The sequence below is a fragment of the Staurois parvus genome, unplaced genomic scaffold (assembly GCF_062004578.1).
Source record: "Staurois parvus isolate SC_StPar_1 unplaced genomic scaffold, SC_StPar_1.0 ptg000086l, whole genome shotgun sequence".
NCBI lineage: Eukaryota > Metazoa > Chordata > Amphibia > Anura > Ranidae > Staurois > Staurois parvus.
This window is the reverse complement of record NW_028317882.1, coordinates 12,006,086-12,030,888: the sequence shown is the minus strand read 5'-3', so window position 1 is coordinate 12,030,888 and position 24,803 is coordinate 12,006,086. Positions and strand designations below refer to the sequence as shown.

The following is a 24,803-nucleotide window of genomic DNA, read 5'->3' as shown; positions in this document are numbered from 1 at the left end:
AAGGAGAAGGATGAGAAGAAGGAGAAGGAGAAGGATGAGAAGAAGGAGAAGGATGAGAAGAAGGAGAAGGAGAAGGATGAGAAGAAGGAGAAGGAGAAGGATGAGAAGAAGGAGAAGGATGAGAAGAAGGAGAAGGAGAAGGATGAGAAGAAGGAGAAGGAGAAGGATGAGAAGAAGAAGGAGAAGGATGAGAAGAAGAAGGATGAGAAGAAGAAGGATGAGAAGAAGAAGAAGGATGAGAAGAAGAAGAAGGATGAGAAGAAGAAGGATGAGAAGAAGGAGAAGGATGAGAAGAAGGAGAAGGATGAGAAGAAGAAGGATGAGAAGAAGGAGAAGGATGAGAAGAAGGAGAAGGATGAGAAGAAGAAGAAGGATGAGAAGAAGGAGAAGGATGAGAAGAAGGAGAAGGATGAGAAGAAGAAGGATGAGAAGAAGAAGAAGGATGAGAAGAAGGAGAAGGATGAGAAGAAGAAGGATGAGAAGAAGAAGAAGGATGAGAAGGAGAATTCCAAGCCGGCAAAAAGTGTATCTGCAGAGCTCCGCTATTTCTTAGCGGAGCTCTGCAGATACACTTAGTGGAGCTCTGCAGATACACTTTTTGCCGGCTTGGAATTCTTCTTATTTTCATCCTACTTCTTCTTCTTCTTCTTCTTCTTCATCCTCATCCTCTTCTTCTGAGGATGAGGATGAAGAAGAAGAAGAAGTAGGATGAATATAAGAAGAATTCCAAACCGGCAAAAAGTGTATCTGCAGAGCTCCGCTAAGTGTATCTGCAGAGCTCCTCTATTTCTGACAGTTCTCTGACATTCACATTTACAGCGGTTGAAACATTGTATCTATTTGTTTCCATAAATGGAAACAAATAGATACAATGTTTCAACCGCCGAGCTCTGCAGATACACTTTTTGCCGGCTTGGAATTCTTCTTATTTTCATCCTACTTCTTCTTCTTCTTCTTCATCATCCTCAGAAGAAGAAGAGGATGAGGATGAAGAGGAAGAAGAAGAAGAAGTAGGATGAAAATAAGAAGAATTCCAAGCCGGCAAAAAGTGTATCTGCAGAGCTCCTCTATTCTGCAGATACACTTAGAGGAGCTCTGCAGATACACTTTTTGCCGGCTTGGAATTCTTCTTATTTTCATCCTACTTCTTCTTCTTCTTCTTCATCCTCATCCTCAGAAGAAGAAGATGAAGAAGAAGAAGAAGTAGGATGAAAATAAGAAGAATTCCAAGCCGGCAAAAAGTGTATCTGCAGAGCTCCGCTAAGTGTATCTGCAGAGCTCCGCTATTTCTGACAGTTCTCTGACATTCACTCCATACAGCGGTTGAAACATTGTTTCAACCGCTGTATGGAGTGAATGTCAGAGAACTGTCAGAAATAGCCTATTTCCAACAGTTCTCTGACATTCACTCCATACAGCGGTTGAATGTCAGAGAACTGTCAGAAATGGCCTATTTCTGACAGTTCTCTGACATTCACTCCATACAGCGGTTGAAACGTATCTATTTGTTTCCATTTATGGAAACAAATAGATACAATGTTTCAACCGCTGTATGGAGTGAATGTCAGAGAACTGTCAGAAATAGCGGAGCTCTGCAGATACACTTTTTGCCGGCTTGGAATTCTTCTTATTTTCATCCTACTTCTTCTTCATCCTCATCCTCAGAAGAAGAAGAAGAGGATGAGGATGAAGAAGAAGAAGAAGTAGGATGAAAATAAGAAGAATTCCAAGCCGGCAAAAAGTGTATCTGCAGAGCTCCTCTATTTCTGACAGTTCTATGTCAGAGAACTGTCAGAAATAGAGGAGCTCTGCAGATACACTTTTTGCCGGCTTGGAATTCTTCTTATTTTCATCCTATTTCTTCTTCATCCTCATCCTCTTCTTCTTCTGAGGATGAGGATGAAGAAGAAGAAGAAGTAGGATGAAAATAAGAAGAATTCCAAACCGGCAAAAAGTGTATCTGCAGAGCTCCGCTAAGTGTATCTGCAGAGCTCCTCTATTTCTGACAGTTCTCTGACATTCACATTTCAAGCGGTTGAAACATTGTATCTATTTGTTTCCATAAATGGAAACAAATAGATACAATGTTTCAACCGCTGAGCTCTGCAGATACACTTAGCGGAGCTCTGCAGATACACTTAGCGGAGCTCTGCAGATACACTTTTTGCCGGCTTGGAATTCTTCTTATTTTCATCCTACTTCTTCTTCTTCTTCATCCTCATCCTCAGAAGAAGAAGAAGAATGAAAAGAAGAAGAAGAAGAATGAAAAGAAGAAGAAGAATGAAAAGAAGAATGAGAAGAATGAAAAGATTCTTCTTCTTCTTTTCATTCTTCTTTTCATTCTTCTTTTCATTCTTCTTCTTCTTTTCATTCTTTTCATTCTTCTTTTCATTCTTCTTCTCATTCTTCTTCTCATTCTTCTTCTCATTCTTCTTTTCATTCTTCTTTTCTTCTTCATGAAAAGAAGAATGAGAAGAAGAATGAAAAGAAGAAGAATGAAAAGAAGAATGAGAAGAAGAATGAAAAGAAGAATGAGAAGAAGAAGAAGAATGAAAAGAAGAAGAAGAATGAAAAGAAGAAGAAGAATGAAAAGAAGAATGAAAAGAAGAAGAAGAAGAATGGAAAGAAGAAGAAGAAAGAAAAGAAGAATGAGAAGAATGAAAAGATTCTTCTTCTCCTTCTTTTCATTCTTCTTTTCATTCTTCTTCTTCTTTTCATTCTTCTTCTTTTCATTCTTCTTCTCATTCCTCTCATTCTTCTTTTCATTCCTCTCATTCTTCTTTTCATTCTTCTTTTCATTCTACTTCTCATTCTTCTTTTCATTCTTCTTTTCATTCTTCTCATTCTTCTTTTCATTCTTCTTTTCATTCTTCTTCTCATTCTTCTTCTCATTCTTTTCATTCTTCTTTTCATTCTTCTTCTCATTCTTCTTTTCATGAAGAAGAGAAGAAGAATGAGAAGAAGAATGAAAAGAAGAAGAAGAAGAAGAATGAAAAGAAGAATGAAAAGAAGAAGAAGAAGAATGGAAAGAAGAAGAAGAATGAAAAGAAGAATGAGAAGAATGAAAAGATTCTTCTTCTTCTTTTCATTCTTCTTTTCATTCTTCTTCTTCTTTTCATTCTGCTTCTTTTAATTCTTCTCATTCCTCTCATTCTTCTTTTCATTCCTCTCATTCTTCTTTTCATTCTTCTTTTCATTCTACTTCTCATTCTTCTTTTCATTCTTCTTTTCATTCTTCTCATTCTTCTTTTCATTCTTCTTTTCATTCTTCTTTTCATTCTTCTTCTGCTTCTTTTCATTCTTCTTTTCATTCTTCTTCTCATTCTTCTTTTCATGAAGAAGAGAAGAAGAATGAGAAGAAGAATGAAAAGAAGAATGAAAAGAAGAAGAAGAAGAAGAATGAAAAGAAGAATGAAAAGAAGAAGAAGAAGAATGAAAAGAAGAAGAAGAAGAATGAAAAGAAGAAGAAGAAGAATGAAAAGAAGAAGAAGAAGAATGAAAAGAAGAATGAAAAGAAGAAGAAGAAGAATGGAAAGAAGAAGAAGAATGGAAAGAAGAAGAAGAATGAAAAGAAGAAGAAGAAGAATGAAAAGAAGAATGAAAAGAAGAATGAGAAGAATGAAAAGATTCTTCTTCTTCTTTTCATTCTTCTTTTCATTCTTCTTCTTCTTTTCATTCTTCTTTTCATTCTTCTTCTCATTCTTCTTTTCATGAAGAAGAAAAGAAGAATGAGAAGAATGAAAAGAAGAAGAAGAATGAGAAGAAGAATGAAAAGAAGAATGAGAAGAATGAAAAGAAGAAGTATTCCAGTACAGCAAAAAGTGTATCTGCAGAGAGCTCCGCTATTTCTGACAGTTCTCTGACAGTTCCTTCACATGTACAGCGGTTGAAACATTGTATCTATTTATTTCCGAATAAAAACATCTGTATCCTAAATGGAAACAAATAGATACAATGTTTCAACCGCTGTACATGTGAAGGAACTGTCAGAGAACTGTCAGAAATAGCGGAGCTCTCTGCAGGGACACTTTTGCCGGCTGATCGGGAAAAATCCGATTAGCGCACCCGAAGTATGCAAATATTCGGATTCGACGCGAATCGAATTTTTCCTGAAATTCGAAACGAATTCCACTTCGCCTGGTTCGATTCGCTCATCTCTAGCTAGAAGGTCATAATGGTGCACAATGAAAATCTGTGGCTGTGTAACTAAGAGGCAGGCTTGTTCCACCCACTGGCTCGTATACACGTTTTGGGCAATTTTTAGACATTTTGCCAAGGGACCCCTGAAGAAACCTCAAGACACCCTGGTTGAGAAAGGCTGCTCTAGAACCATGTCATGAAAAAAATTTCCATGATATGTTGGTTAAATTTCTAGAATGGCCTAGTCTCCACTTACATGCGCAGAATCGTATGGCTAAAAGCCTGGACAGCTGAAGGTGCCTGTAAAAAGTGCCTCTCACAACTGGTTTTCAAGGCAGATTGGAGAGGCACTTGACCAATTCATCAGATTTTACAAAATAGAATGTTCTGCTCTCACAATAGAACATCCCACCCCCCACCCCCTCTTCAAATTCAGAATCTACGTTCAGTCCTTTTCGGTGCAATACTTGGGCCTCAGAGCCCAGCAAGTTTTTCCCACTGTATAGGCACCATTACTCTTTAGAGTGGGGGTACATGTGTTACACTTTTCCTCTCTCTGGGTTACAGATATCTCATACCTGTGGTTTCACAGGGGTACAGGATACAGTTCAGAACTCTATGCTCACTGTTGTCTTCTGAAGAATTAACAACAAACTGACCACAGAGTCAGATTTGCAGACCCATCTCCCTGCTGCCATTTACTTCCAAGCTCCTTGAGCGCTTAGTCTACAATCGCCTAAGCGCCCACCTCACTGACAACAACCTCCTCGATCCACTACAGTCTGGCTTCCGTCCCCTACACTCCACCGAAACTGCCCTACTCAAAATCACTAATGACCTGCTAACCGCCAAAGCTAATGGCCATTATGCAGTCCTTTTACTCCTTGACCTCTCCGCGGCCTTCGACACAGTCGACTACCCCCTCCTCCTTGATAAACTACACTCCCTTGGCATCAGAGACTCCGCTCTCTCCTGGCTCTCCTCCTATCTATCCCAACGCTCCTTCAGTGTTACCTATAACGCTACCACCTCCCCCTCTCTGTTGGGGTCCCCCACGACTCTGTCCTCTGGCCCCTTCTCTTCTCCATCTACACCTCCTCCCTCGACAAACTGATACACTCCCACGGCTTCAACTCAAATTTACCTCTCCACCCCTTATCTCACCCCTTCAGTCTCTGCCCGTATCACCCACCTGCTGAACGACATATCAGACTGCATGTAGCTCCATTTCCTCAAACTGAACCTTTCCAAAACCGAGCTCCTAATCTTTCCCCCAGCCCGCGCCCCCCCCCCTCCATCACGACCAACAACACCACCATCAGTCCCATCCCGCAAGCCAAAGTCCTAGGTGTCACTATAGACTCAAACCTGTCCTTCCTACCCCATGTCCAATCGTTGGCAAACTCATGCAGGCTCCACCTCCGCAACATCTCCAAAATACGTTCGTTCCTAACCCCAGACACTACTAAACAACTTGTTCACTCCCTCATTATTTCACGTCTGGACTACTGCAACTCCCTTCTCACCGGCCTACCCCATCACAGACTATCCCCGCTTCAGTCTATCCTGAACTCAGCAGCCAGACTCATCCACCTTACCAACCGCTCCTCTTCTGCCACCTCCCTCTGTCATTCCCTCCACTGGCTCCCGATTACCCAACACATTAAATTCAAACTACTAACACTGACATACAAAGCTATTCACAACGCTGCCCCAAACTACCTCACCGACCTGATACCAAAATACCACCCAACCCATAATCTTCGCTCCTCACATGACCCTACTTTCTAGCTCCCTTGTCTCCACCACCCACGCCCAACTGCAGGACTTCTCCAGGACTTCCCCCATCCTCTGGAACTCACTACCCCAATCCATCAGACTGTCACCTACCTTCCTCACCTTTAGGCGCACCCTGAAAACCCATCTCTTCAAGGAAGCCTACCCCACCCTCACCTAACAACCGATCTCCTCCACTCCTCCTACCACTCCATCCCCCACAGCCACTTCCTCCTGTACCACTTTCCCCTCCCTCCTAGATTGCAAGCTCGAAAGAGCAGGGCCCTCAAACCCCTCGTGTTTTGTTTTGTTACTGTGTTGTTTCATGTTCTGTCCCCCCAATATAATGTACAGCGCTGAGCAAACCTTTCTGGTGCTATATAAATACTGTATAATAATAATAATTTGCAGAATGCCTTGCACCATCTCATATCACAGGGAGTAGTTGGGGCAGTGCCTCCACAAGACCAGTTCAAAGGATTATATTCAAAACTTTACCAAAGCCCAGCACGGATATTTGTAATATACTGGACTTAAAATCTCTCAACTAATACATTAAAATTCCCAAATTTTACATGGACTTTGCAAGGTCAGTAATTGCCTCTTTGAGACAAGGTGAATACAAGGCGTTCATAGACATCCAAGATGCATGTTTCTGCTTATCAACCTCATCAGCGGTTTCTGCTCTTCACAGTGGCAGACGATCACTTCCTGTTTGTTGTACTGCACTTTGGATAATCCTCTGCAACCAGGGTATTCACAAAGGTCTTAGCACTTTTTCTTTCTCCTCTCTGAACTCAGGGAATAGAAGTCACAGGCTATTTAAATTACCTTCTCCTGAAGAACTCATCTCCTCCTATCCAGCGATCAGCAAATGTCCACAGGACAATACAAGTGTTTCAGGTTTTCGAGTGGGTGGCCAATTTACAAAAATCTGCTCTGCAGGCTTCTTTTCAATTGGAATACTTGGGTCTGGTCCTGGACACATCCTAAGCAAGGGTTTTCCTTGCAGAAAGCAGAATTCTTTCTCAAAAAAATTTGTCCCATTTCAGTCAAGAGCTCTCCTCTCTAACACAACGGAACATCTTGCCTGCCGGACTATCACAGTCCCACTATAAGTCCAGGCCGTCATTACTAGTATTAGCAAAAAAAAAAAAATTCCAGTATATATACCATCGTTTATAGATGCAATAACTTTCACGCAAACCAATTAATATACACTTATTGGGATTTTTTTTTTTTACCAGAGACATGTAGCAAAACACATTTTGGCCTAAATTTATGATTAAACTTGATTTTTTTTTATTTTTTTTTTTATTAGATAAGTTTTATTGAAAGTAAAAAAAAAATATTTTTTCAACATTTTTGGTCTTATTTCATTTATATAATAGAAAAAAACCCAGTGGTAATCAAATACTACCAAAAGCTCTATTTGTTAGAAAAAAATTTAAATTTCTTTTGGGTACAGCGTAGCATCAGCACGCAAATGCCAGTTACAATTTTGCATTGCTGAATAGCACCACAGTGGAACACACAGCCATGTGGTTAAGCGGCTGACAGGGACACACACACACTCTCTCACTCTCTCTCCATGCCCCTTTGTCAAGCCGCATTTCTATTGTATGATCAAGAGTCAGTTTATGATTACAATATTCAGACTACATAAAGTGAATAAAAGCATTCTTTGTAATTGTATTTGTGTCTTAAAGTGGAGCTACACCCAAAAGGGAAAGTTCTGCTTTGTGCCTTTGTCCCCCGCTCCCCATTAAGGATTGGCACCTTTGGGGAGCGGGTACCCAAATTTGACAGGTACTTGCTCCCACTTTCACTGCGATCGCATAGGCGATTGGAAGCAGAAGTTGTCCTTTCCCCCTCCCACCCCGTAGTCTTCTGGAACATGTGACAGGTCCCAGAAGACTACGGGCCATTCACAAAGTGCAGCGCTTCTCGTGCATGCGCGCTGTGGGCACCCGGCTGTGAAGCCGCAAAGTGTCACAGCCGGGTGCCCACACTGAAGATGTCGGCACCAGGGAGAGAAGACGTCCAGTGAATACAGCCATGGTGAGGACACCGCTGGACCCTGGGACAGGTAAGTGTCTGTATTTTAAAAGTCTGCAGCTACAGTTTTTGTAGTGGTTGACTTTTATTTTTATTTTTTTTCAGGTGGAACTCCGCTTTAACTCACCTCTGAATGTTGCAGTTCGATACTCTCTGGCCACACTGGTCTCTTCTTCTTCAGTAGCGATTTGAAGCCTGGGGACAGCTCCTTGTGAAGATGTCTCCTTCAAAGAACATGTGGTGTTAAGAAAACAGTTGCGAAATATTTGATAAAAGGTGAATAGATTATATTACTTACATCACTGTTTTTTGACACTCTGTCTAGGTCTAAGGGTGACTCCTCAAAGATTTCATCATAGAAGACAATGAGTGCCTCAATAATTCGTGCTTGATGAGGATAGTCCACAAGAGATGATAGAGATACAGTGGCATCTGTAGGGCGTGGTCGCATCAATGCAGGCCCAAAAACAATACCTATGTTGCTTGGGCTCATCTTGTTCTGTTGTTCAAGTTCTGAAACTCTACATGTAAAAATGATCATATATTGGTATTTAAAAATTAACTTTTAGGATACAATAATACAGGCTGCTATTAGTCATGGAACTAGTTTAAAATACTAGTTCCATGGCTGTCATGCTGATGCTTTAATTTTAACTCTGAATGGGAAGAGAAGAGCTGGAACTTCACAGTGATCAGCAGCTGCCAGCCAGCTTGCAGTATGGAATGGAGTCTGAGAGGAACACTGAAAGGAGCAGCAGCTCAGCTGCTACACTGGCCCCAGACACCCTGCATCTTCCTCTGTCCTTTCTTCCTCCCCTCTGCCACCCCTATTCTCAGATGAAGGATCATTCATGATGTGGCGGCACCCACACAGAGAATGCTGGCTTGTGCTGCGCCCAGGCGCCCCTAGGTGGCAGTGCGCCCTAGGCGGCCACCTAGTTTGCCTAGTGGAAGCTCCGGCCCTGATGTCCCCATAGCAAGCTGTTTGTTGTGGGGGTAACTGACAGACAGGAGAGCATGCGAGGGACCCAAGAAGAGGAGGATCCAGGCTGCTCTGTGCAAAAACACTGCACACAGCAGGTAAGTATAGACATGTTTGTTGTTTTACAAAAAAAAAAAATTAACCTTTAGAAATGCTTTAACAGTTGCCATTTGGCATTTACAATCTTTATGACTAAGAGTTCATTCAATAATATTCAGATTTTCACATTTTTACTATTTTTGTTTTTCACATTTTTGCAATAATCTAGTTCATGCATGATCATCACTGGTCCCCAACAGCCAACATACCTGCACAAATGCTTTATCAAATACTGCAGAGTGACTTTGTTTTCATGAGGTAACTCCATCAGCAGCTCCTTAAGTTTTTCCACCATGGCTTGTACCTCTGGTTCAGTATCTGGTCCTTTGTTCTCCAGTCGGGACGGCTTACCTGTCTCGCAACCACGTAGGCTTTCCTTTGCAAGACCCATAAGGCCATTGTACAGCCGGAATGGCATTAGAGGCTCAGGTAGCTGAATAAGAGTGAATGTTTAGTGTTACTAATAAGAATTACCGGGGTGAACACGGGCATCCTGACCCATATGAGTTCTGTAGATAACTTACCTGTCGAAGATAAAGTTTAAGAACATTACTCAGATCATGAGGTGATGCCTGAGAAAGTTCAACTAGCTCCTTGCCATTTTCAAAAGCTTGACACAACTTCTCCACACGAGTCTTTACACCATTCACTCGGTATATACCCTGCAGAACAAGCACAGCAATATAAGAATTACAAAAATTCAGCTAAAACCAACACAATTTATGATAGCACGCAGAATATAAAAATACTATATAGTCACCTTCATAGTTAGAGCACGTGCTTCTATCTCAGAGACACACTTGTGGATCAGGAAAGGCACTCCATCTGGAGACCTTTGTGCTGCCTCTGAGAAGTTTCTGCCAAACAAAAGAAGCCGACCCTGCAATTTCTTGTGTCCACACTGAATAGCCAGAGTTTCCAAACATTTCTTGTGACAAGCAAGGGAGCACTAAGGAAATATAAACAGGACATAGCAAAATAGATGTGAACTTGTGTTCTGTAGGTACAGCTTAGGAGTCATCTGAAAGGTATAAGATGCCATGAGTTGCATTCAATTCACAAGCCACTCAAATATGGAGTTTGTAAAGAAACTTAAAACATAGCTTCAAAGGAGGACATAAACTTACAGATTTGGCCTGCAGGCCAGCTCCTAGGAACCCTTACATTTATATGTCAGATAAGAAACGTTCACTGAGTACACAGGCGATAATAGAATGATCTGTACATTGGCAAGCATGGGTAAAGGGTTTTATTTCATAAAGCAGGGGTCCTCAAACTATGGCCTGCCAAAGACATTTATCCGGCCCGGCTGGCCAGCCAAAAAAAAAACAAAGCATGGCGCCGGCCGGCAAATAGTTAGGCTGTGCTGGGTCCTCGGCCGTGAGGATCCAGCGAATGGCAGCCTGGAAGCCCTGGATTTGACCTGTTGCAGCCAGAGGAGCAACAGGAGAGGAGGAGAGCACACCAGGCACCAGGTACAGTGCATTGCGATGTCCAGTGTATCAGTGTACAGTGTATTGCGGTGTCCAGTGTATCAGTGTACAGTGTGTTACAGTGTCCAGTGCATTGCGGTGTCCAGTGCGTCAGTGTCCAGTGCATTGTGGTGTCCAGTGCGTTACAGTGTACAGTGCGTTAGTGTACAGTGTATTGTGGTGTCCAGTGTATTAGTGTACAGTGCGTTACAGTGTACAGTGCATTGTGGTGTCCAGTGTATTAGTGTACAGTGCACTACAGTGTAGAGTGCGTTAGTGTACAGTGCATTATGGTGTCCAGTGTATTAGTGTACAGTGCGTTACAGTGCATTGTGGTGTCCAGTGTATTAGTGTACAGTGTGTTACAGTGCATTGTGGTGTCCAGTGTATTAGTGTACAGTGTGTTACAGTGCATTGTGGTGTCCAGTGTATTAGTGTACAGTGCGTTACAGTGTACAGTGCATTGTGGTGTCCAGTGTATTAGTGTACAGTGCATTACAGTGCATTGTGGTGTCCAGTGTATTAGTGTACAGTGCGTTACAGTGCATTGTGGTGTCCAGTGTATTAGTGTACAGTGCGTTACAGTGCATTGTGGTGTCCAGTGTATTAGTGTACAGTGCGTTACAGTGCATTGTGGTGTCCAGTGTATTAGTGTACAGTGCGTTACAGTGCATTGTGGTGTCCAGTGTATTAGTGTACAGTGCGTTACAGTGCATTGTGGTGTCCAGTGTATTAGTGTACAGTGCGTTACAGTGCATTGTGGTGTCCAGTGTATTAGTGTACAGTGTGTTACAGTGCATTGTGGTGTCCAGTGTATTAGTGTACAGTGTGTTACAGTTTATTGTGGTGTCCAGTGTATTAGTGTACAGTGTGTTACAGTGCATTGTGGTGTCCAGTGTGTTACAGTGTACAGTGCATTATGGTGTCCAGTGTATTAGTGTACAGTGCGTTACAGTGCATTGTGGTGTCCAGTGTATTAGTGTACAGTGCGTTACAGTGCATTGTGGTTTCCAGTGTATTAGTGCATCGTGTGTTACAGTGCATTGTGGTTTCCAGTGCGTTACAGTGTACAGTGCGTTAGTGTACAGTGCATTGTGGTGTTCAGTGTATTAGTGTACAGTGTGTTACAGTGCATTGTGGTGTCCAGTGCATTACAGTGTACAGTGGGTTAGTGTACAGTGCATTGTGGTGTCCAGTGTATTAGTGTACAGTGTGTTACAGTGCATTGTGATGTCCAGTGCGTTACAGTGTACAGTGCATTGTGGTGTCCAGTGTATTAGTATATAGTGCGTTACAGTGCATTGTGGTGTCCAGTGTATTAGTGTACAGTGCCTTACAGTGCATTGTGATGTCCAGTGCGTTACAGTGTACAGTGCATTGTGGTGTCCAGTGTATTAGTGTACAGTGCGTTACAGTGCATTGTGGTGTCCAGTGTATTAGTGTACAGTGCCTTACAGTGCATTGTGGTGTCCAGTGCGTTACAGTGTACAGTGCGTTAGTGTACAGTGCATTATGGTGTCCAGTGTATTAGTGTACAGTGCGTTACCGTGCATTGCGGTGTCCAGTGTATCAGTGTACAGTGCATTGCGATGTCCAGTGTATCAGTGTACAGTGTATTGTGATGTCCAGTGTATCAGTGTACAGTGTATTGCGGTGTCCAGTGTACAGTGTATTAGTGTACAGTGTGTTACAGTGTCCAGTGCATTGCGGTGTCCAGTGCGTCAGTGTCCAGTGCATTGTGGTGTCCAGTGCGTTACAGTGTACAGTGCGATAGTGTACAGTGTATTGTGGTGTCCAGTGTATTAGTGTACAGTGTGTTACAGTGTACAGTGCATTGTGGCGTCGAGTGCGTTACAGTGTACAGTGCGTTAATGTACAGTGCATTATGGTGTCCAGTGCATTAGTGTACAGTGTGTTGCAGTGCATTGTGGTGTCCAGTATATTAGTGTACAGTGTGTTACAGTGCATTGTGGTGTCCAGTGCATTAGTGTACAGTGTGTTACAGTGCATTGTGGTGTCCAGTGTATTAGTGTACAGTGTGTTACAGTGTACAGTGCATTGTGGTGTCCAGTGTATTAGTGTACAGTGTGTTACAGTGCATTGTGGTGTCCAGTGCGTTACAGTGTACAGTGCGTTAGTGTACAGTGCATTATGGTGTCCAGTGTATTAGTGTACAGTGTGTTACAGTACATTGTGGTGTCCAGTGTATTACTGTACAGTGCGTTACAGTGCATTGTGGTGTCCAGTGTATTAGTGTACAGTGTGTTACACTGCATTGTGGTGTCCAGTGTATTAGTGTACAGTGTGTTACAGTGTACAGTGCATTGTGGTGTCCAGTGCGTTACAGTGTACAGTGCGTTAGTGTACAGTGCGTTACAGTGCATTGTGGTGTCCAGTGTGTTACAGTGTACAGTGAGTTAGTGTACAGTACATTGTGGTGTCCAGTGTATTAGTGTACAGTGCGTTACAGTGTACAGTGCATTGTAGTGTCCATTGTATTAGTGTACAGTGCATTACAGTGCATTGTGATGTCCAGTGTGTTACAGTGTACAGTGCGTTAGTGTACAGTGCATTATGGTGTCCAGTGTATTAGTGTACAGTGCATTACAGTGCATTGTGGTGTCCAGTGTATTAGTGTATAGTGCATTACAGTGCATTTTGGTGTCCAGTGTATTAGTGTACAGTGCGTTACAGTGCATTTTGGTGTCCAGTTTATTATTGTACAGTGTGTTACAGTGCATTGTGGTGTCCAGTGCGTTACAGTGTACAGTGCGTTAGTGTACAGTGCATTGTGGTGTCCAGTGTGTTAGTGTACAGAGCGTTACAGTGCATTGTGGTGTCCAGTGTATTAGTGTACAGCGTGCCAGTGTATTAGTGTACAGTGTGTTACAGTGCATTGTGGTGTCCAGTGTATTAGTGTACAGTGCGTTACAGTGCATTGTGGTGTCCAGTGTATTAGTGTACAGTGCGTTACAGTGCATTGTGGTGTCCAGTGTATTAGTGTACAGTGCGTTACAGTGCATTGTGGTGTCCAGTGTATTAGTGTACAGTGTGTTATACGCTTTGTGGTGTCCAGTGCGTTACAGTGTACAGTGCGTTATCGTACAGTGCATTGTGGTGTCCAGTGTGTTAGTGTACAGAGCGTTACAGTGCATTGTGGTGTCCAGTGTATTAGTGTACAGTGTGTTACAGTGCATTGTGTTGTCCAGTTAATTACGGTGTACAATGCATTGCGGTATCCAGTGTGTTACAGAGTACAGTGCATTTTAAATATTGTTTTTTTTCCTGTTTTTTGCACTACAAATAAGAGCATTCCTTACACTAAAACCCCCTCAACACTCCACTCCTTCGACCTCGCTACCACTGAAGAGGTCACTAAGGTCTTCTCTGAAGCCCACCTCATCTCCTGCCCCCTTGACCCTGTCCCCACACAACTCCTACGATCACCCTCTTCCTCCATCCTATGCTCCCTCACCCACATCTTTAATCTTTCCATCTCTACTGGCGTATTCCCCTCCCCTCTAAAACACGCGCACATCACTCCCATACTTAAAAAACCCTCCCTGGATCCCACCGACCTGAACAACCTTAGACCCATCTCCCTGCTGCCATTTACATCCAAATTTCTAGAGCGCTTAGTCTATAATCACCTGAGTTCCCACCTGACCGACAACAACCTCCTTGATCTCCTGCAGTCTGGCTTCCGCCCCCTACACTCCGCCGATACTGCCCTACTCAAACTCACCAACGACCTGCTAACTGCCAAAGCTAATGGCCACTACTCAGTGCTCCTATTCCTCGACCTCTCTTTGCAGCTTTTCCCCCTCCTCCTCAAACATCTACACTCTCTTGACCTCAGGGAATCCCCTCTCTCCTGGCTCTCCTCCTATCTATCACATTGCTCCTTCAGTGCTTCAGTGTTATCTATAACGCTCACACCTCCTCTCCACTCCCCCTCTCTGTTGGGGTCCCTCAAGGTTCTGTCCTCGGGCCCCTTCTCTTCTCCATCTACACCTCCTCCCTTGGCCAATTGATACACTCTCAAGGCTTCAACTACCATCTCTATGCTGACGACACGCAAATCTATCTCTCTACCCCTCACCTTACCTCTTCAGTCTCCGCCTGTATCATAAACCTACTGAGCGACATATCGGACTAGATGTCATTCCACTTCCTCAAACTAAATCTTTCCAAAACTGAGCTCCTAGTTTTCCCCCCAGCCCGCGCTCCCCCCCCCCCCCTGACTTCTCCATCAAGACCAACAACACCACCATCAGTCCCTCCCCTCAAGCCAGAGTACTAGGTGTCATCCTAAACTCCAATCTGTCCTTCCAGCCCCAAGTCCATTCCCTGACAAACTCATGCAGACTTCACCTCCGCAACATCTCCTAAATATGTCCATTCCTAACCCCAGAAACCACTAAGCAACTCATTCACTCCCTCATTATATCAAGCCTCGACTACTGTAACTCCCTCCTCATCGGCTTACCCCACCATAGGCTATCCCCGCTTCAGTCTATCTTGAATGCTGCGGCCAGACTCATCCACCTTACTAACCGCTCCATATCCGCCACCCCTCTCTGCCATTCCCTCCACTGGCTTCCAATTGCCCAACGGATAAAATTCAAAATGCTAACATTGACTTATAAAGCTGTTCATAATACTGCCACAAACGACATCACCGATCTGGTATCCAAATAGCACCCAAAACGTATTCTCCACTCCTCACAAGACCTCCTACTCTCTAGTTCCCTGGTCTCCTCCTTCCATGCCCGTCTCCAGGACTTCTCCAGGGCTGCCCCCATTCTCTGGAACTCCCTACCCCAATCCATCAGACTGTCATCTACTCTCCTCACCTTTAGGCGCACTCTGAAAACCTATCTCTTTAGGGAAGCCTACCCCGCCCTCAGCTAATTACTGAACTCCTCCACTCCTCCTACCACTCCATCCCCCACAGCTATTTCCTCCTGTACCACTATCCCCTCCCTCCTAGATTGTAAGCTCCAAGGAGCAGGGCCCTCTAACCCCTCGTGTATTGAATCGTATTTTTACTGTACTGTCTCACGTACTGTCTCCCTTTATAATGTACAGCGCTGAGCACACTGTTGGCGCCATATAAACCCTGTATAATAATAATAATAATGTGCGGTGTGCATAGGAATGTGTTCATATTTTTTTCAAATTAGTCTGGCCCCCCAACAGTGTGAAAGTTTGAGAACCCCTGCCATAAAGAGTAAATAGACAAGTTACATTGAGAACAGCATGATTAGTTGGTATGACTGTCCTATGTAGCTATTCTAAAAAAAATAAATAAATACATTTATTTTTTTTAAGTGTTACTCCTAAGCTCACCTCCTCACACTCTGCTCCCTGAAAGTACACATAACTGTTACACTCCCGACATTTGCTTGGCGTTCGCAACTTGCGCAGCTTGTGTGTTCGAGCAGCCCGAGATAAGCCAACATTACGAAATGGCCCAGTAGGCAGGGGCACTTCCAAGGCAGCAGGGATCCCATTAATGCCTATATAAAAAAAAAAAAAAAAAAAAGAAAGGAGACAGAAGCAATTAATTATAGTTATTATTTATTAATGTTTCAACATTTTGGCCTATTGGTTGCAAACTTCATTAAAGGATAAGTTCACCTTTTATTGAAAAACAATTAATGCACATTTTTTTGCACGTAAAAAAAAATGTGTATTTATTATTTTTGTCTGCAGGAGCCTGAAAAGCATTGCACAATAATCAGCAGCTCGCTGATGCCATGCAGGTCTCCTGCAGATCTGTCAGTATAGCTGCTTGCCGTACGGGATGTACAAGCAAGCAGATACACTGACCGGAAGAATGAATGAACTGCCACAGCACTCCACAGTGCTGTGGTAGTTCATTGAGGGCTGGTTCACACTATAGAAATGCAGTCCAGATGCATTCCCGATGCGTTTCCACAAGCGCATGTTTGACGTGTTCCGGTCCCCTCTCTTTTTTTTCAATTTAAATAGGGACATGTGTGTTCCAGTTTGTTTTGGTGCATTCCAGTGTGTTTTTGATGCTATTTACCACGTTCCAGTACAGTTCTGTGCAGAAAAAATGCAGCATGTTCTACTTTTTTTCCTGCAACTGGAACGCACTGGACCTGCTGTGACAATCGCGGCGTCAGACCCCAGCCCTTCTCACCAAAGGCATGACCAAAGGACTAGCTAATCTAAAACTGCGCTGTCACGTGCGTATCAATGCCACGCCCGCCTGCACCCTTCACAAAGATTTTCCAGCTAATGGACCACAATCTGTGTACTTGCAGCCTTGGAGCAACTGATACTGGGTCAGGTTAATTACGCAATTAACCCTTCACAGTGCCACCACCTCCTTTTTGTACACAGAAAGAGGAAACTCGGCAATATCAGCAATAACACTATGATGTTGAATAATCATCTGTCTACCACTGTCACCGCAGGCAGGGTATACAGAGGTTTAAACACACACAGTAGCGCTCTTCAGAGACAGGGGTTCTTAGTTTGCATTAAAGAGCTTTAGAAACAGTTCAATAAGATTTATTACTAAAAGGTCAAAAGGGTGCAATAAAAATATTTACAGAAAAAGATGTAGCAAAAATATATATATAAATATACAGAGAGCAATAACACAGCAAAGAGATAACAGAAAGAAGTTTAGAGAGATAAAGTACTTGCCGTCAGCCTTGGTTTAAGCAGCTTTCAAGTGTCAGAGCAAAAGGGCCTTATCTCCCAAAGTTAGTTCCGATGTAAAAAGGGAGCTTCTTCAACTTCAACTCAACTCAGCTTTTCCTTAGCTTTTCTAGGAACTCAGCAGGGTGTCTCCCTGAAGCAGAGAACCAATCGCCTCATTTGTTGCAGGCGGAGACCCAAGCTAGAACCAAAATCCCTCCCAAGTTGATACCAGGGCAATAACTTTCCCTGGATACATGTAACACTCTATCCACGAGTAGATTAATCTGCAGAATCACCTGCCGAACGTCTAGATATGAAATATGACATACCTGCTGGGACGGTTAAGGAGATATCATTTTCTGCTCTCCTGTAGATGTAAGCTAGGGGGTGTAATATATCAGACGACTTGTATTAAAATGACTGGTCTGAACATATGCCTGGTTTTTATGTAAGTCTTTAATATTCCAAGATATGAAATCATAGGGGAAAATGGATTTTGAATGTGATGTCTGTTTTACAGTTTATCTAGAATGTCTTTGAAGCTCAGTGAAGGGCTTGGTTTATGGCTTTACGATCCTTTTCCAGCAAGAGTCTCGTAGACATACGGGGGCCAGGTTAATTGGGGTTTATAACCATGAGCTCTCCCGCTGGGCCTTGATGCCTCTTTGAACTCAGCATCCAGGGACCACGTGTCACTCAACAGAGAGGGAGGGGGAGATTTGTCTAGGAGAGAGAGAGATATACAAGATGGAGGATCCTTAGCAAGATGGAGGACCACGTCCATCTTTGTATGCACAATTGCTACACCTGCAAGTACTGATGTGAACTATGACATTGACAACCATATAACCTACTCTCTGTGTGTTTTGGATGCAGAAAAAAGCAACTGAAACGCATGTAGCATGAATTGGCCCTGAGGACTACAAACCTTGTAGTTTCTCATTCACAGAGGACTGCCGGCCTTTATTTTAAAAAATTTGACAGCTAGCGGTGGGGTGGAGGATTGGGGGGAGAGAAGATCCCCTGTTAGCTGCTAGTTGTCAAAGCAGGGAGCTGGGGCTGGTCTGATCATAACATATTACACCCTGAATATGGGTGTAATATGTTACAAAAGGTGAATTTATCCTTTAAGATAACCACATGTTATGTTAAACAAATGCTTTTGTACCTGATACAGTTATTTGCATTCATGTTTCATTTTCAGTGAGGACCGTTTCACATTGTGAGTGATCGGCCTTACAGGTAGGCATTGTGTCCACGCCTGATCACTCGCATGTCATCACTGCAAGAGCGATTACATGAGAGTGGGCACAATTAGCTGCGGGAGCCTGCAGCTTCCCATTGCTTTCAGTGCAGCTTCCTCTCACAGCTAATTGTGGGAACCCCTGCTGGTGTTTTCGCATCTAATCACAGACAAGGTGCATTTGCAAGTGTGAATGCACCCTTGAAGAATATGCAAGTCCAACATTTCAAATTCCTGATATGTGCATGCTGTACCATCTGTTCTTGTATGAAAAAATATCCTTTTGTATTGCTTCCTTTGTGTGAAATACCCGGTGTTCCTGCCAGTCTCTCTGCTTATCTATTATAAAATGACCACACTAGGCATGAGAGCACAGTGTGTTCAGTTCTCTAGCTGTGCTGGGAACTCCGTGTGCTCTCCTCCATTGATCAGACCTGACATACCACCCCCTGCACAGCCTTTCACTGGGAACATCATTGTGCAACTGTTTCTCCTCCCCCAGGCCTCTGAGCTCCTTATGCAGCTGAGAACAGTGGGAATGTGATCACTTAAAAAAAGGGGGAAAAAAGATATTTATAATGTTTGTATAGCTCTACCTAGTTCTGCCTTTCATTTCTATTTTAAGCTGAATGGGTTGTTTTACAAGGTGACGGTTTACATTCTAGAAGTACGGCTCTCTTTTCTCCTGTTTATACTTACCTAGGTGGATGCAGCTTTGGTCCGAGTTGAGTTCTCCTCTCCACTCTGAGCAGAGAACAGTGACTGTCAGTGACCGCTCTCTGCTCAGCTCTCCCAGAGCTCACTGGAGCACTGGGCTGTGCAGGGGGAGGGAGGGGCTGGCTCTCAGTGCTTCGCTGAGAGGCTACGCCAGGTGTCGCTCCAGACTCTGGGGTGGATCCCGACTTTGAAATTGGGATCTTTCCCCAGCCTGGACCAGCTGTCAGCTGAAAATGGGTCACAGGAGTCCAGAATGAACTGCACTCCTGTGATCCACAAGAGAAGTACAGATAAAAGAGCCTTGGCTGTACTTCTCCTTTAAGGTTTAGAAGCTGCTGACCTAATAAATCCTGGATCAGAATGGCAGATATGAAGCTTGTTCCAATCCCACTCATCAATAGTACCGTTTACACCAGTTTGCCTGTTTTTATACCTCAAATGAACACAGCCTTATTGGTAAACCATTTGTAAATTATTCACTAAAATTAGAAAGAAATTAAACAACCACTAACAGTGTTCCCATTTAAACAAGACTAGCCATGACGGGGCGTATGCAAGAATCTGAATATTCTGTCTTACATTATACTTACACTGCAGTCTCTGACCCCTTTTTTTTTTTTTTATAGCTTTCCTTACCTCTTCTGATCCTGACTCTCCAGCTTGCGTCAGGAAGTCAGAGGTCACCTGACGTCTGTCCCTGACAACTGCTTGACACCTTTGAGACATTTATCAAGCAAATTAGAGACAAGTGTAAATTGGGCTGCCTCCCATTGAGCAAAATCTAATCAACAGTAATTATACTATGTATTTATAACCCCTGCACCTGTAATCCTGAGCAGCCAAATGCAACAGATTTATCACTGAGACAGAATTTCACTGAGGCCTCATTTACACAAGTGTACCTAAGCCTATACCCATGTGACGGCCATGTATGCACAGACACAGCCACTGCTCCCAATTTGACATTCGTGTGGGGGAGCCAGGGTGTGCAGGTGCATGTGCCTGTACTTAGTTTCTGCATTCAGGAATCTCCACACATAGCCACATGGATGTCATATTGGGATCACCAACTGTGACCGTGCAGCCGCTGCGTCCCAATTGACATGGAAAGGACTGTCTGCACAGGGATGCACGGAACACCTGTGCATCCACAATTGGGCAAACACAGCCCTTGCGTACGCCCATGTGAATAAGGTCTAAACAGACACACGATTAAGAAGTGGTCAAGATCAGGTTTTATTCTATTGGAGTGCTACTTAAAGAAGCAGAAAAAAAAATAAAGCCGTAACCTTGTGGTATATCTATCACCCACAAGCTGTCTATCTGCTCCCATTTAGAACTGCCCTCTTATGAGACAGAATTGATAAATACAAATTATATATATATATATATATATTTATATATATATATATATATATATATATATATACACACACATACACACACACACAGTGCTCAGCATAAATTAGTACACCTCTTTTGAAAAGTAAGATTTTCATCAATATCTCAAAGAAAAGCAAGAACAATTTCCAAGATTTTTACAAAACCGAGTTTTATAGAAGATTTGTTTAGCTCATTACATAAAAGTAAGATTAATAATATAACTTAGATTTCCAAATCTACAGTTTTACTCAAATTAGTTTATGCAAAAATGAATACACCCCACAACAAAGACTACTACATATTTTCTTTGACCTCCAGGATTTGTGAGGACAGCACCAAGTCTTCTAGGCAAGGAATGAACAAGTTGTACAGTAATCAATTCTGTATACATGTCATATCACTATAATGGAGTACAGGGGAGCTGGGATATACATTACTGTATACATGTCATATCACTATAATGGAGTACAGGGGAGCTGGGATATACATTACTGTATACATGTCACATCACTATAATGGAGTACAGGGGAGCTGGGATATACATTACTGTATACATGTCATATCACTATAATGGAGTACAGGGGAGCTGGGATATACATTACTGTATACATGTCATATCACTATAATGGAGTACAGGGGAGCTGGGATATACATTACTGTATACATGTCATATCACTATAATGGAGTACAGGGGAGCTGGGATATACATTACTCAGATATGACATGTATACAGTATGTATATCCCAGCTCCCCTGTACTCCATTATAGTGATATGACATGTATACAGTAATGTATATCCCAGCTCCCCTGTACTCCTTTATAGTGATATCACATCTATACAGTACTTACTCCTTGAGTCCCCCGCGGCACTGGAGAGGGTGTCTCCTCTCAGCGGAGGAGAGCGGACCTCTCCTGCACCTGTACCCTCAACAGCGGTGCCGAAGAAGCCGGAAACCGGAACTCGACTTCACAATGAGGATTGGAGCGCAGCCGCTCCATCATCTGTGCTCGCCACTCGCTGCTAGAGAATTTCTCCTCGCATTTGGCGAGCGGCTTTTCTTAAGCCCTGTATATATATATATATATATATATATATATATATATATATATATATATATCGTTTTTTTTCCCCCTACTGTGGTAAATTCTGAGGGCTAGTTGTTGTGTTCAGGTGCAATAAAATTTTGGTAAAAATGTGGGCAACTCAGGAGAATAACAAAGGACCTCAATCTTGTCACTGGACCTGTACAAGCACTGTCAAAGGCTATGATGTGTAGTGTAGAGCTCTGTGGTTATCATCATCTTAATTAACTGAATAAGACACACAGATACAACAGTATTTGTGAAGCAATACATATATATATATATATATATATATACACACATGCATAACAGTATATCATACACCGATCAGCCATAACATGAAGATCCTCATAATATTAAGAAGGTTCCCTTTTGCTGCCAAAATGGCCCCTTTCACCACCAAAGCAGCCATGTCCCATCTCGACATGCATGCCACTAAGCCATCAATAGCAGATCCTTTTAGTCCTGTAAGTTGAGAGGTGGAACCTCCATGGATCAGACTTGTTTTTCCAGCACATCCCACGGATGCTCAATGAAATGAGATCTGGAGAATTTTTAGGCCAAGTCAACACATCAAACACATTGTTGTGTTCCTCAAACCAATCTTGAACCATTTTTGCAGTGTGACAGGGTGCGTTATTCTGCTGATGGCCATTGCCATCAGGGAATACCGTTCAACAAAGAGGTATACTTGGTTATCAACAATGTTTAAGCTCCCCCAGCTTGCGTTCTTCCCATATTGTATCCTGGTGCTATTTCTTCCCCAGGTAAGTGACGCACACGCATCGGGCCATATAGTTACATAGTTAGTCTGGTTGATAAAAGACACAAGTCCATTTAGTTCAACCAACAAAAGGGAGAATAAAGTTGTACAATCCTATATACACAGTTGATCCAAAGGAAGGCAAAAAACCTCCTGCAGGGGAAAAAAAATTCCTTCCTGATCCCCCAAGAGGCAATCGGTATTCCCTGGATCAACTTTACCTATAAACATTAGTATCCAGTTACATTGTGATCTACATGATGTAAAAGAAAACGTGATTCATCATGCCAGGCCACCTTCTTCCATTGCTCCATGGTCAAGTTCTTATGTTCGGGTGCCCATTGTAAGTGCTTTTGACTGTGGACATGGATCAGCATGGGCAGAACAGATTTTTTTTTGCTTTCAATACATCAGCTTCATACATAACATGTTTATTTGCTGCCTAATATATCCCACCGATCTCTTTACCGGTCAGTGATCCTAATGTTATGGCTGATGTGTGTATATACATCATATATAAACCTACCTTGTTCTAGTGATGTCAGTCTTTTGTTTTCTGTGTCTTCAGTTGGGGTAAGAGGCTGTATTAGCTTTTCTGGGAAATCTGTTGGAAGACATGAAAGTGAATATTTTATACATTTATTTTTACATATCTTTTATTTATCAAAGTAAAGATGGCAGGCAGAGTAAGGCCATGTTCACACTGGCATTGAAAGCAGGAGTTTCAGGGGCATTTTAATGCTCCTCAAACTCCTATGCAATTGATAATATGGACAGCACACAATGCTGTTCATATTATCAAAACATGAAGCTTTAGTGCCACATTGCTTCAAAAATTGAAGCTTCGTGTTATGTTTGCACAAGTTGAAGCATTTCAACTCCCTCCTTTCAAGTCTATAGTAACACATCACAAACATACTGGCATGCATTTGCAGTGTGTTTGCAGTGCAGTTGTGGCACATTAGTAAGACTATATTAATAATAGGCGTTTGTGTTGTGGCTTTAACTCTCCTTTAATGCATGTCAAATGCACCAAAAATGCACATAGGGAGTTTGGGAGAGTGGTTTTAACACTCGTAAACACAAGTCCAATGCATTTATTAATGCGTTTTAATGCTATATGTGCGTTTGTTAAGAGTTACCATTTAAAGTCAAGTGTGAACAAGCCCTAACAGACACAGCCATCTACTGTCAGAGACCCAACTACTTCCCTGATTCACCACTAAAGCCAGATTATGTTTCATTCAAAAAATTGATTGAAAGTCTGTTTACATAGAGTTAGATCTGGTTACTGCTTACTGGCTTCAGTGCTTGGGCCTGGCAATAGCTTGCTTATGCACCAATCTATGCATTCTGAGAGGTAAGTGTGTGCACATGAATACTACAGTATATATGTGCAGACCCACGCTGGTGTGCCCCAGCAGATGATAAAATAACCCCCCAGTGGGTGGTTTATTTTACCAGTGTGCATGTATAACCAGTGTGATGAAGCACAGTCCTACAGAAGGTTCCGGGGTGGATATGGAAGGCAGAAAGCAATGTGATGGCATCATTGGTAATTATTGTTACTTTACCTGTTATGTACTTAAAACTCTATAATATAAATAATATTTATAACTATAAATAATATTAAAAAACAGCTGTCAGTAGGAGCAATAAAACTGAGTGAGGTCCGTAAAATTGCAGAAGTTTGTGAAGTTTCCTTTTCAGACACAGCATTTAATGACATGTGCAATATTTCTGTCCAATAAAAAATGGTAGAAAACGTAGGTGTACAAATGATCCTCCACATGCACATTTTCTATAAGTTTTGTTTTGTTGTCTAGCTCCATTGCATTTGTATTTTGAAAAAATTTTTTTCTCAAAATGCACCGTCAGAACAAGGGACTGATGGTGATGGTGAGGGGAACAGAGGAAGAGACCACAGCACCCCACCTGTGAAGTAGTGGCAGAGCAGATCGGGGTCCTGGGCTATGATCCTCCCTAGCTACATGCAGCTGGTGATAGAGCCAGCGGGCAGCAGGAAGGTGAGAGGACTCCATGATATTACATGACATAACAAGACACTGACTGCTTCACCACAGCTGATGAAATGATCAGTGAACCTTGCTGATAGGATCTGGGTATGTTACAGGCATCTGAAAGCTGTAGAACATTGTATATGTGTAATTTGGGCTGGAGGGGGGGCTCCTGGTGTAGTATGTGGAGGATACTCATCTCCCCCTCTCTCTCACTCCCCCTCACCCCTCCTCTCTCTTTCACCCCCCCCATCTTTCTCACCCCCACCCCCTCTCTCTCTCCACTCTCTCTTTCTCGCTCCCCCCTCCCTTTCTCTCTCTCTCCACTCTCCTTCCCCCCCCCTCCACCTTCTTACCTCCCTCTCTTTCCCCCCCTCCCTCTCCCCCC

General features: G+C 42.8%; 1 protein-coding gene across 2 annotated transcripts in view; it reads right to left on the bottom strand.

The window, feature by feature from the left end:
- The window catches only part of ARHGAP45 (Rho GTPase activating protein 45), a 172,071-nt gene that overhangs the window by 7,170 nt on the left and 140,098 nt on the right, over window positions 1-24,803 (bottom strand). For both annotated transcript variants that reach the window (XM_089670068.1, XM_089670070.1), the window contains 7 exons: window positions 22,924-23,001; window positions 15,880-16,049; window positions 9,816-10,004; window positions 9,580-9,717; window positions 9,265-9,488; window positions 8,273-8,495; window positions 8,102-8,198 (listed from right to left, as the gene is read on the bottom strand). In XM_089670068.1, coding sequence (XP_089526194.1) covers window positions 8,102-8,198; window positions 8,273-8,495; window positions 9,265-9,488; window positions 9,580-9,717; window positions 9,816-10,004; window positions 15,880-16,049; window positions 22,924-23,001 — 1,119 coding nt within the window. The remainder of the gene's footprint in view (window positions 1-8,101; window positions 8,199-8,272; window positions 8,496-9,264; window positions 9,489-9,579; window positions 9,718-9,815; window positions 10,005-15,879; window positions 16,050-22,923; window positions 23,002-24,803) is intronic.